Raw genomic sequence first — 15,425 nt, forward strand, 5'->3', positions numbered from 1 at the left:
GCTTCCGCTACCACAGTAGCTTATGATGAGTATGACAGGCAGCTGAAAAACCTGCTTTGTTAGCACAAGCCGTCGGAGGTTCTGGTCTGGTGCAGCGTTACCTAATGGAAATGTAAGATCACATAACTGGTAAAATACAAACCGTATACTGTCAGGCAGGGCTCACATAGGCAGCAGGTGAAAATTCTTGAGCGGAGTTAGAAATCTGATTTTTTGGTGGTGTACGGAAGTAATCCATGTTGTAAGGATTTGAATGTGGTTTACAGTGGGATTTTTAACATTACGCTACGGGGTACTGGTATTAAAAATATTCGAAAGCGCCATTCTTCATTGCGTTTTACGACTTTAGTGCTGTAAAATTTCAGTCGAGATTTGTCACTTGAGGCAGGCCTTACTGCTTTGTGAAGCTTAGTGTCTATGGTGCTGGTGACGTAAATGCACGTTGCGGCTGTTAAATATCTTTTGATTTTGAATGTTAGATACAACCACTTCTCATTCATCCCTGACCTCTTCACCACCACTGTTACACAGGCTTTTTAAATAAAACTAATGTAATAAAAATGTCACTAAAATTCTACAATTAATGTTGAAAAAATATTCCGATCCATTAAGTACATCTGAACTTTGATATACTGTAGCACATTATATTCTAAAACCGCGCAGATCACTGCTGTAGTGTAAGTGTATGGGGGGACATTGGATAGAAATTGTGATCTACCTTAACCCATTCCCGGTTAAACTGATTACTTTTCCCTTTTGTATTAATGAAACAAAACCTGTCAGAGAACTTAAAAACATATGAAGAAAAATAGATTATTTAAGCTATTTTTATTTTTAATTAAGCTATTTATATTGAGTGCGTGCACCTATGTAGTATAAAAAATATATTCGATGATGTACATGCAGAATGCTCTTGTACTAATCTCCTGGCACAGGTGAAGCCTAGGTACCAACATTGTTAGGCAACACTATAGAAAGTTATCTATGTTCGGCTTAAGTTATGAAATCAATAATATTCAGTGAAATTGTTGCAATTCACCAGTTCTCTCTTGTGTTAAGCATTAATGACCACAAATTCTTAGTGACTATACATATAGTGATATAATTGTAATTCTAGCTAAAACAACTTACTTTATTTGTTTTTGCACTATCTATAATTGGCACCAGGTGATTTTATAATTAAAAAATATATAAAATACGTGAGTGCATACAGTATATTTATGTGAGTGGTCATATTTTTTGGTGTACCCAGACAATACGACAGAAAGACTATTTGGAATACAGAAAACCTCAAAATCACCCTTCGGTCTATGTGGGTCCTAATGCCCCAGTATAGTGATGGTGACACTATACTGTAAAAAAGGTGCTGTCCTTTGGATGAGATGTAAAACTGAGGTTCTGATTTTCTCGAAAAGAATAGAGGTGTTCACCCCCGGCGTCCTGGTCAAAATTTGGCCCATCCTTTACCAGTTATGGCCTCCTAATAATCCTCATCTATGAGCTTCATCACTCTGTTCTCCTCCTCACTGAGAGCTGGTGTGTGGTAAGTGGTAAGTGCTGGTGCACTTTGAAATCAATGCTGTTGATGTTGATGCTACACACTGGTGGTGGTGGAGGGGAGTTCCCATTACCTGTAAAGAGCTTCAAGTAGATTGTCCAGAAAAGCTCTATAATAATAATAATAATAATAATAATAATAATAATAATAATAAAATAATAAAAGATTGCTTGATCTGCTGAAAATAAAAGTGAGAAGCGGGGTCTAGCGGTCAGACAGGTTCTTTGTGTAACAGTGCGACAGGTTCTGTTTTGTGTCCACTCAACTTGTTCAACTTCCATGTTAAAGCTCCTCAGATTTACTCAGGAGAGAGCCTGGCAATTGTTGCGCCTTATTGCATGACTGTATTTGTTCGGGCTGTCCCTGATAGTTGCAGCTGCATGTTACCCTTTGCTGAATAAAGCAATCTTTCTATGTCCTTAGGCAGCACAGAATGCAAATCTAGACTAAGTGTTTTGTTTCTTTGTCCTTTCCCAGAGACATGTGGCTTTGGATACTTGCTGTGCTGCTGCTGCTGTTCTCCAACACAGACGTGTGGTACTTCCTGCGAGGGGCAGTGGTGGTCCTGCGCGCCTACTTTCAGCCACCAGTGTGGGATGTACTGGCGGAGCAGAGGAGGAGCGGGCGGGTGCTCCCTCACGATATCGACTTCATGGGCCACATGAACAACGCCCGCTACCTGCGCGAATGCGACTTCGCCCGCTTCTCCCTCTATACCCGCAACGGCATGTTCAAGGCAGCGCGGGCACTGGGGGCGAACATGGTGGTGGGGGCCTCCACCGTTCGCTATCGCCGCTCGCTGCATCTGGGGGAGCCCTTTGAGCTGCGCAGCCGTGTGCTGGCCTGGGACGACAAGGCCTTCTTTGTGGAGCAGCGCTTCGTCTCCAAGGTCGACGGCTTCCTGTCCGCCATCATGCTGTGCCGCCAGAACATCCTGCGCAGCAGCCCAGACCAAATCATGCAGCACCTCTGCAAGAGAAAGGTACTGAGGAGGACCCGCTGTCCCCATCATATTGTAGGGTTAACAGGGGACTTGTTTTTACTGCAATTGGATTGCAAATCACCAGTCGCTTTCTAATTTCGAATGTGACACAGACAGGGCTGGTGTGCCAAAAGGGTGTTCTTTTATAGACTGCTCTAGAATAACTGACACACAAACATCCGTGTGGTACACAACTAGTGCTCTTTATTTACAGTGCTTGGAAACTCCACAACCAAAATGCTCTTTAGGCTACTAACTCACCGTCTTCTGTTCCCTCACTATAAGACAGCTAAGCTGATTACCAGCTGCATAATAAAGGAATAAAGTTACTTTATTATACAAAAAATACACTTTTTGTAGTAAAGTCTCCCTTTCAGGCTCTTCATGAAAAAAGGTTCTCTCTCAGACTCCCCCAAAACATTCACACTTCATGGAGTCCATCCACTGGTCATTCCTTCCCCCACTAGTGAGATGAAATATAGGGGAGCTGTCTTTTTTCCCCAGGTGCTTCAGCTTCCTTGTTTTTTCAGTCTTCTGTCCAATTGTCTTCTCCCAGCTGGTCAGGTGAATTGAGACAACAGGACGTTACCCATACCTTCCTAGGGAATAAGATAAGATCACTTTATTGGCCATATACAGTACAACTTCTTGTATTAGGAATTTGTCTTTTCACATACCTTAACTTGCTCTTCATTAAAAACACAGACCAGGAGAGAAGCTTTTTACGGCACCCCTGGAGCAGTTGGGGTTAAGGGCCTTGCTTAGGGGCCCAACAGAGTAGGATTCCTCTGCTGACCGCAGTATACAAACCGGCAACCTTTCAGCCACAGGCCACCGCACCGCGAATGTAGTTGAGGCCAGACTGAACAGGTCTATCCTGTCTGAAAATACTATTTCCTTGATCTAATTAAACCTACATCTGAATATAAATTCTGAAACCTAACACGTCTACATCATGTTCAAAGACATACAGTATCTAAAAGTTAAACTGACACAGTCATAGTGTAGTCCACATGTCCACATTTGGTCATTCCTTGTGCATGGCAGCTTTTCCATTTCTACGTGATCTAATGTAAGTAAGAGAAATATAAGTTAATGTCAGTTTTTAATTTACACAGAACAATTTGTCTAATGACTGATAGAAGCTGTATTAATTTTGAAAAGCAACATTGCAAAGAGATTGTGCTTTGTTTTCATGAAAAGATTAATTTACATGGAAAAATACATTTCAAGCAGCTACGGTATGCCATTATAACCCATTGAAAATGTGTCTTACTGTGTATGTGTATGAAAGGTAAAGTGTTTTAGGATCACTAGTATGCTAGCCAAAACACCAGCTACATTGTTGGCTTCTTTCAAGAAAAGGCTTTGTGAGATCCTTGAATAACTTATCCACTAACCACCTGTAGTGTGCTCTCTGAAGGCACCAGTTCTGTACGGTTTAGGCATTTACTGGGACAATTATTAATTGTAGCAGTAAATCACAAAATTATTCTTTTGATGGCTTTAGAATCCAACCATGCGATATAGCTCAAACAACGCACACACACAGGTGCTAATACACGAGGATACATTTATTAATACATAGAATATGCATATAAACCTAACAGGTCTTATCGAGAGGGTTATCAGAATACAAAAGGTATATATTCAGTCAGTTACGAAGTGTTACATATATCAAGAGGACATATGTTCAGTATATCATTCATTAAGACCGTTTCATACTGTGAACTTGGTTACAACTTCTACATTAGATACTCAAAACAAGTACATAACTCTTAGGAATTAAATTGATATCAACTGGTTGGGATAACAATTGAATTCTCGAGCAGTAATGCAGTGAAGTTGAATACTCATCCAATCTCTGGGGATTCAGATCTCCTGCGGGCTCAAAGAAACCGTTGCAGGCTGTTGCTGTCCAATCCGCGCTCTCTGGCTAGGTGCCAGGCTGTGCTGTGCAGTTTGCGACAGTGCGCTGCAGATGCTCACTGACCGGCTAGTTAGTGTTGGCTTTAACTAGCAAAGTTTGCGCACAGGAGAAAAGATGACTGTGGGTCCCAGCAACTCAGGAAGAGGACCAGTTCGTTCCTGATGAAGCGCTAGTTCTGAATAGTGATTCAGCTGTCCACAGTTCCGACCTGTTTATGAGGCCTGCTGCTGGTGCTAACCTCGGGTGGATCCTCTGGTTACTCTCTGGCAACCTCCGCTCTACACTCTTAGAACAAAGGAAAGTTCTGGCACTTGGACACACTGGCCGTTCCGTGGTTGTCCGGGCTGAGCCTCAGGATGGTCAGGAGGCACGCTGTGAGAATATACTGTTTTTTTTAAATTAAGTGATCCAGATGTATCTTATGTCCTTGTGTTGTACACAATCAGGTTTCTTGTAAACATTTAATCAAACTTTCTTATATATCTATTTATGTTTTAGAACAAATATATACAGAATACAGACCAATGTAGAGTGTTCACAAATATTTTCTTGTCACTGCAGGTGTATATATAATCAGAAACCTTTCATTCCAATAGTATGTTTTCCCCTGTGTAACACTTTACTGATGGAGGCCAGTACATGGGAACAAAATACTGAAACAATTAGGAAAGTGATTAAATCAAAATACATATAATCATTTCTTCTGCTGATTTTCAGGAAGATGGCTCTTCATAAACTCTTACTGTATACTTTAGCCATACAAATGCATGAAGACAATTGGCCTGCATTTGGAAAGACTTACATTTTTCTTGTACTGTATATACAGTACTTCAATACTTGAAACCCTGTCTTCTATGTATTCTGTAAACCCCATCATTCACAGATGAGCAATTTTCTCATACATTTGTTTTTGGAAACCATTAAGTTTAAATATAAATGTGCTGTCTTTCAGTAAGTGGATATGTAAACTCAGAGGTAGTTACAAGATGATATGCCTCTTGTTTCAGTCTGAGCAGAAAGTGCCAATAGAATGCCCTGGAGAAAGCATACAATAACGTGCTATACGCAAGAATAAAAGGGTTGGCCTTAATGACATGAGGTCTGTTTCTCTGTATCCCTTCTAGGTGGAGAGTCCTGAGTTCTCTGAGGAGCTGCAGCATTGGATAAGCTACAACAACGCCAGCAGCCAAGCTCTGAAGGCAGAAAACAGCCCGGATGGGAAGTTGCAGTGAGAGGGCTCTGTATTACGGGTTAAAGACCATAGAGGAGGCAGCTCCATACAGGAGAGATACTGTACCAATGGATTGTCCTAACCTAGCTACTGTAATTCCCCGGGTCAGAGCATAAATCAGCTTTCTTTCGCAAGCATCTTATCAGAAAATGTGCTGGCACATGTCCATTCAGAGCCCAGTAAGATTAAATGAGGACTGTAGTCTCTTACTCTGAATCGCTGGTCGGCAAATTCCTTGTTTCAGAGAGCATGACGCTTCTTGTTAATGATGACCAGCTCCCTTGAAAATTATGTGCTTGTGGGCTGTGTTGGGTTTATGATAGATCCGCATATAAAGGTTTTTATGTAATGTGATTGTATCCTGCACTACAAAATTTCAAAGGGAACATACCGTGCTGAAGGGTTCTCAGATGGCAAAAAACTAAGAGCACTTTAATGCATATGAAGTCGCTGTCCTACAAGGTTTTAAATCTTCATTAAATGAAAAGCTGAAATGAAATGCCTCATTGAGGTGAGATGAGACATTCTTAAATGTTTAGGGGAAGCTGACAGATTAGGTGCAAAATGATTAGCAGCTGTGATAATGTGGCTAAAACCATTATAAAATAATCAAAGAGAGCAGCGTATGTCAAAAATGGTGTTAACCCGACCTTCTGTTCCCACTATCAAATTAGCACCTTGTCATTGTTAAACTATGCAATTTGCTTTGGAATGTGAGTAAATTAAGAGTAAAATGTGGGAATGGGCTGGGATCTGGAAGACTTAGAAGTGCAAAACCTGAAAATGAGGTGTTAGGATTTTGCCCTGTGCTGGGGCAGGTGCAGGTGCAAACCCATTGAATAATTTTATACCTCTTCTTACAACGTGAAAATTATTGGCAGATCCGGTACAAAAGCACACGCCTTTACATAGCTCTCATTTAACTCAGAGCATCAACAGTTGTATATCACAATGTATTTTTGCTATTCTGTGCTGATATACGCTGGTTTTATTGGAACTGCATCTTAAAGACTGAGGTGCAACAATGCACAGAGAATAGCATACAAATAGGCAACAATGACACGTTGCCTTTGTGACTTCACTTATCTGCACTATGATTTTGATATTAGTTATATTGATCAGGCTGAGGATGTCAGGGTGCAGTCTTGTGAGGCACAAGGTGTCTTGGGAATGGGGGGCATTATCCCTGGCTGTGCCTTAGAAGAATTGGTTCAGACCATCTGGCACACCGTCATCTGTTGGGAGAATGTTGGACAATCCCCCCTCCTGCTCCTGATGCAGACCTGCTCTGCTTTGTCACTTCTGCTTTGATTTCTTACCTGCCAGCTGCCGCATTTTCATTACTTGCGTATTGGTCCTCCTGCCTACATTGACCCCCGATACCTGCAGAGGTCTGTTTGACCTCTTAGACTATTTACTTCCTTATGTTGGCAGATGCATCTGTAAAGAGCTCTCTGCTGTGCTGAGTTTAGCTGTAACGTAAGGACGCGCCACAAAAATGAACCTTGCATTTTGTCTTTGTATCGTAAGCGACAACCTCAAACCTTCTGGCCCACACTGAAAGATTCTGTCTCAGCAGAATGAGTTTGTTAACATTTAATTAACAAGATGTAGACAAGATGTAGATGTAGGGTTTGCAAGACAATGGAATAAGGGTCATAACAAGATAACACTCCACATTTTTTGTAGACACATAACAATACTGACACAACAGGACAGCACGCACATGAAATGAATATGCATTTGAGAAAAGAAGATGTATTATGGAGATCATAGGTAAAAACAAACAGTTTCAAACAAACAAAAGTAGTTTCATTTCTCTTCCTGCTCAGTGAAGGAGGTATTTAATGGGATTCTTCTAACAGCTCTTGGTTTATAATTTTTGGTAACATCTTTATTGCTATGAACAAAAGAAAAGCCTACTGGCCAGGAAATAGTGCTGCACATTTAAGGACTACTTCATTTTATGGAACAGGTGTTACAGTGTGTTTTGATGACTTTGCTGCTAAAGAACCCAATGCACATGGTGATGTTTAAGATTTATGGTACCTTAAATAAATTGCATATCTATTATTCTGATGTAGGGCATTGTGGCAATTTAAATTTTGCAGGGTCATTTTGAAGCAGAAGGTCGGTCATAGCATCAGCCCCTAAATGTTCTGCAGTGCAACATTGTAGTTCAAATCTATCAGTTAACCAATTGATAAAATGAAGGATTCCAACATTTGTTTAAAAAAGAAAGAGCCGAGGAGGGAAACCACAAAGATTGAATTTACCTCTTGTATCAGATGTAAATGTAATCAGAAGGTTTTGCAATTATAGAGTTATATGCGCAGACAAGAAGCAGTTTTGTTTTAATTGCATGAAAAACAACATTGTTAGCTCTCTGCAAGTTACATCAGCCATTGATACTTTCAAGAAGTATTTATCCTACTTCTTTTGTCAAAGGTGGACCGGCAGATCACCATAAGAAATGGAATTCATAACGTCTTAAACATGTCTCTCAATTTGGCAATTAAGGTTATTCACACTGATTTTTTTTCAGTGGTTTACGATTATTTACACAAGATCAAAACTGCAGCTATGAATTATTTCTAAACATTAATTTACAAGGTGTGTTATTGAAGACTAAATATCATGATGATATGAATGGTCTATGTTTATGATCTCACTTTGTAATACTTGAAAGCACACTATATGCACTATGTATATAAATGTTTATATAGTGTGGTGATGTAAAAAAATGTCTTTCTGTGATGCTCAGTTTTATATACAGGACTTGGAGAACGTGTATGTTTTTAAATACATAGTTGTAGTTAAATTAATTGGTGTAATATCAGTCTGCACTGCCGCTCTGTGCATTCCTCGCTGTGGACTTAATAGCTGAATAGCCCTGTTGAATTTCTGGGTTTCAATGGCTTGCATTTCTACAGCTCCTTTCTTCCCAAAGTGATTCACATATAGGCGAGAGCAAAATTCATGTATCATTCAAATGCAGCTCGCAGCTGGGTGATGTACAGAAGCCTCAATAAACACTAGATCAGGTAGAGATGAGAGAAACATCACCAGTTGGATTAAGGAAATTTAGGTCACTTGGATTGTGCAGGCCAAAAGGGGAATTTAATAGGACAATGGGATAATTTACCCCTGCTCTTACAACTATAACCATGGGAGCTTTAGTGACCAAAAGTCAGAACCTTGGGTCAATGTTTCATCCAAAGAGTGCTACATCCTACTATAGTCAGATTGGCCCAAAGTAGCTTTTCTACACTTGGATTAAATTCACATTTACTTTCCTACTACTGTTTCATTAAGAGCAACACAAAGTAAATTCAGGGAATAATTAATAGATTTGAACAGTGAACGCTCAGTACCCTGAAAGTCAACAGAGGATGAACAAATGGAATAGGAACTTTATATTAAATTTCAACATCTACTAGATGATCTAGCTGGGCGAGTGGAGACTGAATTTAAACATTTAAATGGTGCTAAAGCACTGTTAAACCGTAAGAATGAGACCTCTAGAACACAGTTAGCCTAAAGGTTCAATACAAAATGTTGAACTACTTTGTCCTTATATTGTGACTTTTCTGTTGCCCCCTTTGAATATTTTTCTGAGCTGCTCTGGTTTTGTTTTCCATTTAAAAACAATGAGACTAATTTTATTGCACAGCTGTCAATGTGGATTCTACCTCCTTCCGGAAAATTGATTTAAATTATTTCATAATGCACTGTGTTTTGAACATGTTTTTCCATTTGTGATTAAGTTGTTTGCCAATGTTATTAATAAATGCTTACACTGTTTGCATGTACTGTGTTGTATGTGTATTTATCAGCATAAAATGGATACATCTTGCTGCTAAGGCAGTAATGGAGAAGGGTGTATAAAAGGGTCTTAAACTTTTCCTGTATAATTCTTATTTGATACATAGTGTATCAGATCTGACTTGTAATTGACCACTAATTGTACTCATTTTGCTGAGCCAATGTACTCCTGTCAAATGCTTTTCAGTTTTTATGCTTTAAATGGCTGTTCAACATAATAAAAGCATTATGTTAAATAATATTTGCATCCTTTCAGTGGATGTTTACAACTTTCATATGTTGCCATATAACAAAGGTCTGATTCAGCCCTGAAAATGATCAAAATTATGCTTATGAAACTATTGCTCATTTATATCTGTACTTTTGTATGAGTAAAAATAGCATGTTTCTGATTCCTATAAAAATTAGCCATTGATAAGGACATGTATAAGGAAGCTTGTAAGCTTCACCAGTGTAAAGTTCCCATTTAAGAAAATTACAAAAAAAAAGGAAATTAGAAAAGGTGCTGCAGTGCTTAGCTTGGCTCAATTCCAGACCTAGGGTGCTGTCTGTGTGGAGTCTGTATGTTGTCCCAGTGTTTGAGTGGGTTTCCTCTAGCTGATCTGGTTTCCTCCCACATCGAAAAACATACAGGTTAATTGGCTTCTGAGAAAACTGGCCCTGGTGTGTGAGTGTCCTGCGATGGGCTGGTGCCCACTGCTGGCTGGTGCAGGCTGTCTCCTCTGTGAACCTGAACTGGATGAAGTAGTTAGGAAACGGATGGATGGTTTATTGATTCAAAGCTTCACTCCACTGAATTATGCTGAATAGATAGACCTCCCATGTGTGTATCGGATTATAGATGGAGTGCGGTCATATTCAGTTTACAGAACAGAAGAATCCAGGTGACTGGGTGGTTCTTACACTTATGTTAAAGTGAAAGTGATGAGGTATGGAATTTGTCTAATGTTTACTTATATTGCCATATATGGATCACAATAAATGCCAAAAAGATCATATTCACTTATTGTCTGTTGTCAGTAGGCTCTCAATTAGGTGACAATCCCTTGCCACAAGAGACAAAGTTAGCACGGTCACAAATGTCAAAACGTAAGACTGCTTTTGTCTTTTCTGTGACCCTGTAATGCTTACCCAACTATACTCTAAAACAGCAAAGAATTTCTGTTAATTTAGAAATATTAATGAAGTCCAAACCTGCCTTTGAAGGATGCATTAATGCAGATTCATGCCTTTATATACTGTATATCTTCCTGTCCACTGTGGTTCCTTCTTTGGTAGTGTGACTAATAGCAACCCCAACAGGCTCCAGCTTGTTTAGAATGTTGCTCCCAGGCAGAAGACCTGTACTTAACTCTCTACTGTACATCACTTCATGCAGTAGTCTACATTGGCTGTCTGTTCAGTTTTTAATGGACTTCAAGGTAGCAACAGTAGCAATATACAGTATAAGTACTGTACATAAGAAAGGACCATTTTGTAGTTTTTAATTAATTTATTCAGGTATATCATTCAGCTGTAAATGTTTTTGAGGATTTAAAATATTTGCATCAGATACCCTCAGTCTCCTCTGTCAGTGTAGGACAGTCCCAGAAAGCATCTTAAGCCCCAGATGCTTTGGTTGCTCTTTTCGGGAAGAGCAACAATATATTTTCTGTAACTTTGTGACCAAAATCATGCACACCATTCTAAATGAGGCTTTTCTACTGCTAGACACAATTTTTAACATAACGAGTTTTAACATAACAGAATGGATTTTAATTCTACACCTTTGACAATTTATCTTACCATTTTGCATTTTTATTGTTCTCCCACCTTGCCCAACATAATAATGTGTAGACATGAAAACCTCTTTAACATCACCGTCTTTTTCTGAGGTTGCCTCTACTAGCTCAGCTTTTCCCATTTTGTATTTTTAGTTCACAGAATATTTTTACTACCTACATGCAAAACCATACTCAGATCTGCATAAAATCTCATCTGCCAGGTGAGATCAGACAGATTTTTCAGTGAGTTTAGCAAAGAGTGATTTATTGGTTGAATCCAGGGGTCATTTGACACTGACAAGACTTTCAGCTGCTATGCTCCCTGTTTTAAAGTCTCCCTCCCAATTCACATTAGAAACCAGGATACTAAATTGTTTTCAAATCAAATTAAAGGCTTACTTTTTTAGATAATGATTTATAAAAGTAAGCCCTTATTTTTGCTCTTTGTAACTGTAATATGTTTTTTTTAAATATTCCTTGTTTTTATGTTTGCCCAAGCATGAAGAGTGTCCTGTAGACAATTAGTAGACTTGTAGTAGACATGTTTGGTATTGTATTATTTAATTCCCATTGAAGGTGTAGTCCTGCCTTGAACCCTGTCCTTCCAGGACAGGCTAGAGGTTGCTATAGAACTTTTGCTTTCTAATGAAGGATATTATTGTAATGTGAGCTACCCTATTAGCTACCCTATTTCCCCTGTGCTGGTCTGTTGCACAGGTAAGAACTGGTAATTCCAAAATGATAAGGTATAAAGTGATGCATAAAATAAAAGTAACAATTCCACATTTAAAATTAAAAAATAAAAATAAGTCATTATCATTGTGAGGATGAGGTCCTTATGAATAAATAAACTTGTGTAATTGTTACCCCATATTATCCAATCAGAATTATTTGAGCAGCAACTACATGTAGATTGTACAAGAATACACTATTAAATTAAATTCAAAACGTTTCCTCACAAACCAATTGCTGGAAAGTTACAGAGGATGTAAATTAGAAAAGAAAATGATTCACATCTGAAAAGATTTAAGAAAAGTATATTTTCAGTATATCAGTATAAATCTTAATTCTTCACCAATGGACCTTTCACCTTTGTGCAACACCATCTTCCTTTGTATACCCTAAAACGTTAATTCTTCTTCAAAACTACTGAAACTGCACTGTTTCATGAACAGAAACATACATAACGCAACAGTTCCAGCATACTGAAAAGCAAAAAGCACTATAAATTCTAAAATACATGAGACTAAGGTATAATTCTATTTTGTTTTACTTAGCAGTACTGCAATATTTGAAGACTGTCTGAATCAGTGACATGTGCTTTCTAGTTTCTTTATGTATACTTTGCTCTATGACATGGTCATCATTTAGATTTCCAGAATTCAGGGCATACTGACCTAAGGCGTGAAGACCAAAATTATCACTGAAGATCATTGGTATTGATACTCAGTACTGGGACACCACTGTAGCCAGAGCCCCGCAATCTACAGAACAACCAGATTATTTTATTATTACTAAATCAAAGCCTACCACACAACATCTTTACTCTTTATTATCAAGTGATCCAGACAGAGATAAAGTGCAGGCATCAATCTCTCTGAGCTCACTATGTCCCCAAGACTTCATTCATTGGGCTGAGCTCCTGGATCGAGTGTGAAGTGGACGGCCAGCTCATTAGTAAGTCTGTGACGCAGGCCTGCCCAGTGGAAATGAGTGGGCTGGCCAGTCTGGGCCTGACCAGGAGCGTACTCAAAGCAGGAGCTGAGCTCAATGGCGAGAGCAGAGCGCACCAGTCCTACAGCCCCTGCCCGTTCGGGACTGGGATGGTACAGTCGTCCAGTCTTGGGTTGCATAAAGAGACACTGGGGGCGGAAGGGAACAGATAGTTTCTTGCCCCCACCGCAGAAAGAGAGGAGCTCTGCAGCCTCACTGACCACTTCTCCACCCCTCTCTTCTTCTTCAGCACCCAGGATCTGCGTGAAGACGACTGGTCGGTCGTCACAGCGCACAAAATTTCGCTCGCGGCCACAGAGAGACAGGAAGGGGAAGGAGTCCTGATAGCGCCCAGTCTCATTCCGGCACAGCCGGCTGAAGAAGAAAACCAGGAAGTGCTGATCTGTGGAAAGGTGGAGCCAAAGTAAGATAATAAAAATCACCTGATCCAATTTTAAGGACATTTGTTTTCATTTTAAAATGTTTATACTGTATGTGGTTATTGTCTGTTTTTTTCAATTGCCTGTGTGTTTATTGTTGTGCTGCATATGTATTCGTCATGGTTACTAATTTCACATTAGTGCTGAGAATTGTTTTACCACAAATGCACTTTATTTGTGTGCACTATGTGAACAGCAGTATTTTTAGACCTTATATTAGAAATGTAAACCATATTATATGCCTTTAAACCACCATATGCCTGCTAACTTTAGATTTCACATTTAATACCACAGTTGTAAAAAAATTAACTCCTTTATGTAGATCCCCAGTTCACATTTCATCAGTGAAATTTGTCAGAAGTAAAGCTATTATAATACCAATCAACATTTTTGTTCATCCTCCAATAAGAAATATATATATAATATATATAATATACAAAAGTATAATATGCTAAATATATGAAGTATATATATAGAAAATATGTCAGAAGTCTGCAGACAAGAGCGTTATATCATGGGCACAACAAGACTGTACCTTTGAAACAAGTGATGAAGTTCTTCACTCTGGTGTCATCTAAGAAGAGCTGCATAGGATACACATCAACATGAAAGATGCTGAATGTGGCCACAGGCACTCTCACATTGACACATACCACTGACTGAATACTAATTGGCAAAGATAATTTAGAAATGCTAAAAAAAGACGCTTCCAAATAAAAAAAACAGTACTACAGTAAAAGACTTTAAATCAGCTACACTTTAATTTAACCTGTCAAAAAATTATCAAGTCCTTCAGAACCAGTAGAAAGATCATTCTTGTATATTTTATAACGTATCCGTTGTTCCTTCATTGTTTATTAAACTGAGAAAATACTTAGGTTTTCTTTTCCAAATGTGTTTTAATTACCCTTTTTTATACATGTAAGCATTCTTTAAAGAATAAAAACCATACACTTTAAGCTCTGTGTAGTTGGTTCATTGTTTTTGCTTCTTTTACGTTTGCTGCAGAATTACCATGTTACCATTTTAAAGTTCATAAGTAAAAACATTTCACAACGAAATTTCTCTCAGAAAATTAAGAAAAAATAAGTGTGAACATCACAATGTAACGTTTAATAAAACCTGTTGTTGTTTTTTTTTTTGCTTTAACGGGCTGGTTTCAAATTTTGCTTTCAACGCGCCCGAGTCACCTGGCCTTGGTGGTCGATATAGTAGAAGTATTCCCGAATGCGAGGCTCTGGGCTTTGACCCTGAGTGTAAGTGACATTTCCCCGAACGCTGCAGGCTGCTATCCGCACGGCACTAAACAGGACGCCCCTCTTCAACCGACGTACCCACAAAGGAAAGAGCATATCAAATTTACACAACGGGCAAAGCCCGAGTCGCTAGATGGTGTTCGTACTACCTAAAGTAATTCTCCCCACAAAAATGTAAGAACGTGAAAACGTTCTTACGTTATGTTTTTTTTATAACCAGCTTAAAATCAGCGGTTTAGTAAGAATAGAATCCCCTTTCTGATTTCGTAAAATTTGTCCAAATCAGAAAGATTCCTGGTGCTAAAGAAAAACAACAGTCCTTTCCCTCAAAACATAAAAACGCCAGCTGCGAAAACCACTTTCTACGTAATGTTTACTTTGGGTAAGGGGGGACGGAACGTCTGTAACACTAGAGAAGGGAAACTAAGAACCAATTTCATTGGTTCCGACTGAATATCGGAATGTCATCCGAATGTCGTCCAGAGTGTCATCTAAATAGACTCAATTTTTTTTATGGGATACATAAATTTTAGAGCCCATTTCAGTGTTCGAAAGCAATGAACATTTTATAATTTGTAATTTTGTTTCAGATATTAATTAAACATTTGGTGGTTACCACTATTAAATTATCCCATACTGTAGATGTTATAGTCACTAGAAATCCATTGGCTTGTGTATGCTTTTAGTCATAACATTTAAAAAACAATACTTATGTTCTGAGTTCAAA

The 15,425-nt window shown here is 38.8% G+C and overlaps 2 protein-coding genes across 7 annotated transcripts in view; one reads left to right on the forward strand and one right to left on the reverse strand.

Moving 5' to 3' along the window:
• On the forward strand, positions 1–9,513 carry LOC102686764 (protein THEM6). 4 transcript variants are annotated; one of them, XM_069191126.1, is made up of 4 exons: positions 1–112; positions 1,416–1,550; positions 2,036–2,540; positions 5,595–9,513. In XM_069191126.1, the coding sequence occupies exons 3-4, from the start codon at positions 2,040–2,042 to the stop codon at positions 5,700–5,702; spliced, it is 609 nt and encodes a 202-aa protein (XP_069047227.1). In that variant the 5' UTR covers positions 1–112; positions 1,416–1,550; positions 2,036–2,039; the 3' UTR covers positions 5,703–9,513. The 4 variants fall into 4 exon arrangements, with proteins under 4 accessions (XP_069047227.1, XP_069047226.1, XP_015209804.1 ...); XM_069191125.1 differs by having other exon boundaries at positions 1,416–1,543; XM_015354318.2 differs by lacking the exon at positions 1,416–1,550 and having other exon boundaries at positions 1–129.
• Positions 9,514–10,998: 1,485 nt separating this feature from the next.
• Positions 10,999–15,425, reverse strand: part of c6h8orf82 (chromosome 6 C8orf82 homolog) — a 42,148-nt gene continuing 37,721 nt past the window's right edge. For 2 of the 3 annotated variants that reach the window (XM_069191129.1, XM_069191128.1), the window contains 2 exons: positions 13,978–14,026; positions 10,999–13,405 (listed from right to left, as the gene is read on the reverse strand). In XM_069191129.1, the coding sequence (XP_069047230.1) occupies positions 12,912–13,405; positions 13,978–14,026 (543 nt within the window). In that variant the 3' untranslated portion in view covers positions 10,999–12,911. Of the gene's footprint in view, positions 13,406–13,977; positions 14,027–14,632; positions 15,103–15,425 lie in introns of those variants that run through there. The other variant, XM_015354093.2, reaches the window with a different exon arrangement.

Source organism: Lepisosteus oculatus, chromosome 6, assembly GCF_040954835.1.
Source record: "Lepisosteus oculatus isolate fLepOcu1 chromosome 6, fLepOcu1.hap2, whole genome shotgun sequence".
NCBI classification, from domain to species: Eukaryota; Metazoa; Chordata; class Actinopteri; order Semionotiformes; family Lepisosteidae; genus Lepisosteus; species Lepisosteus oculatus.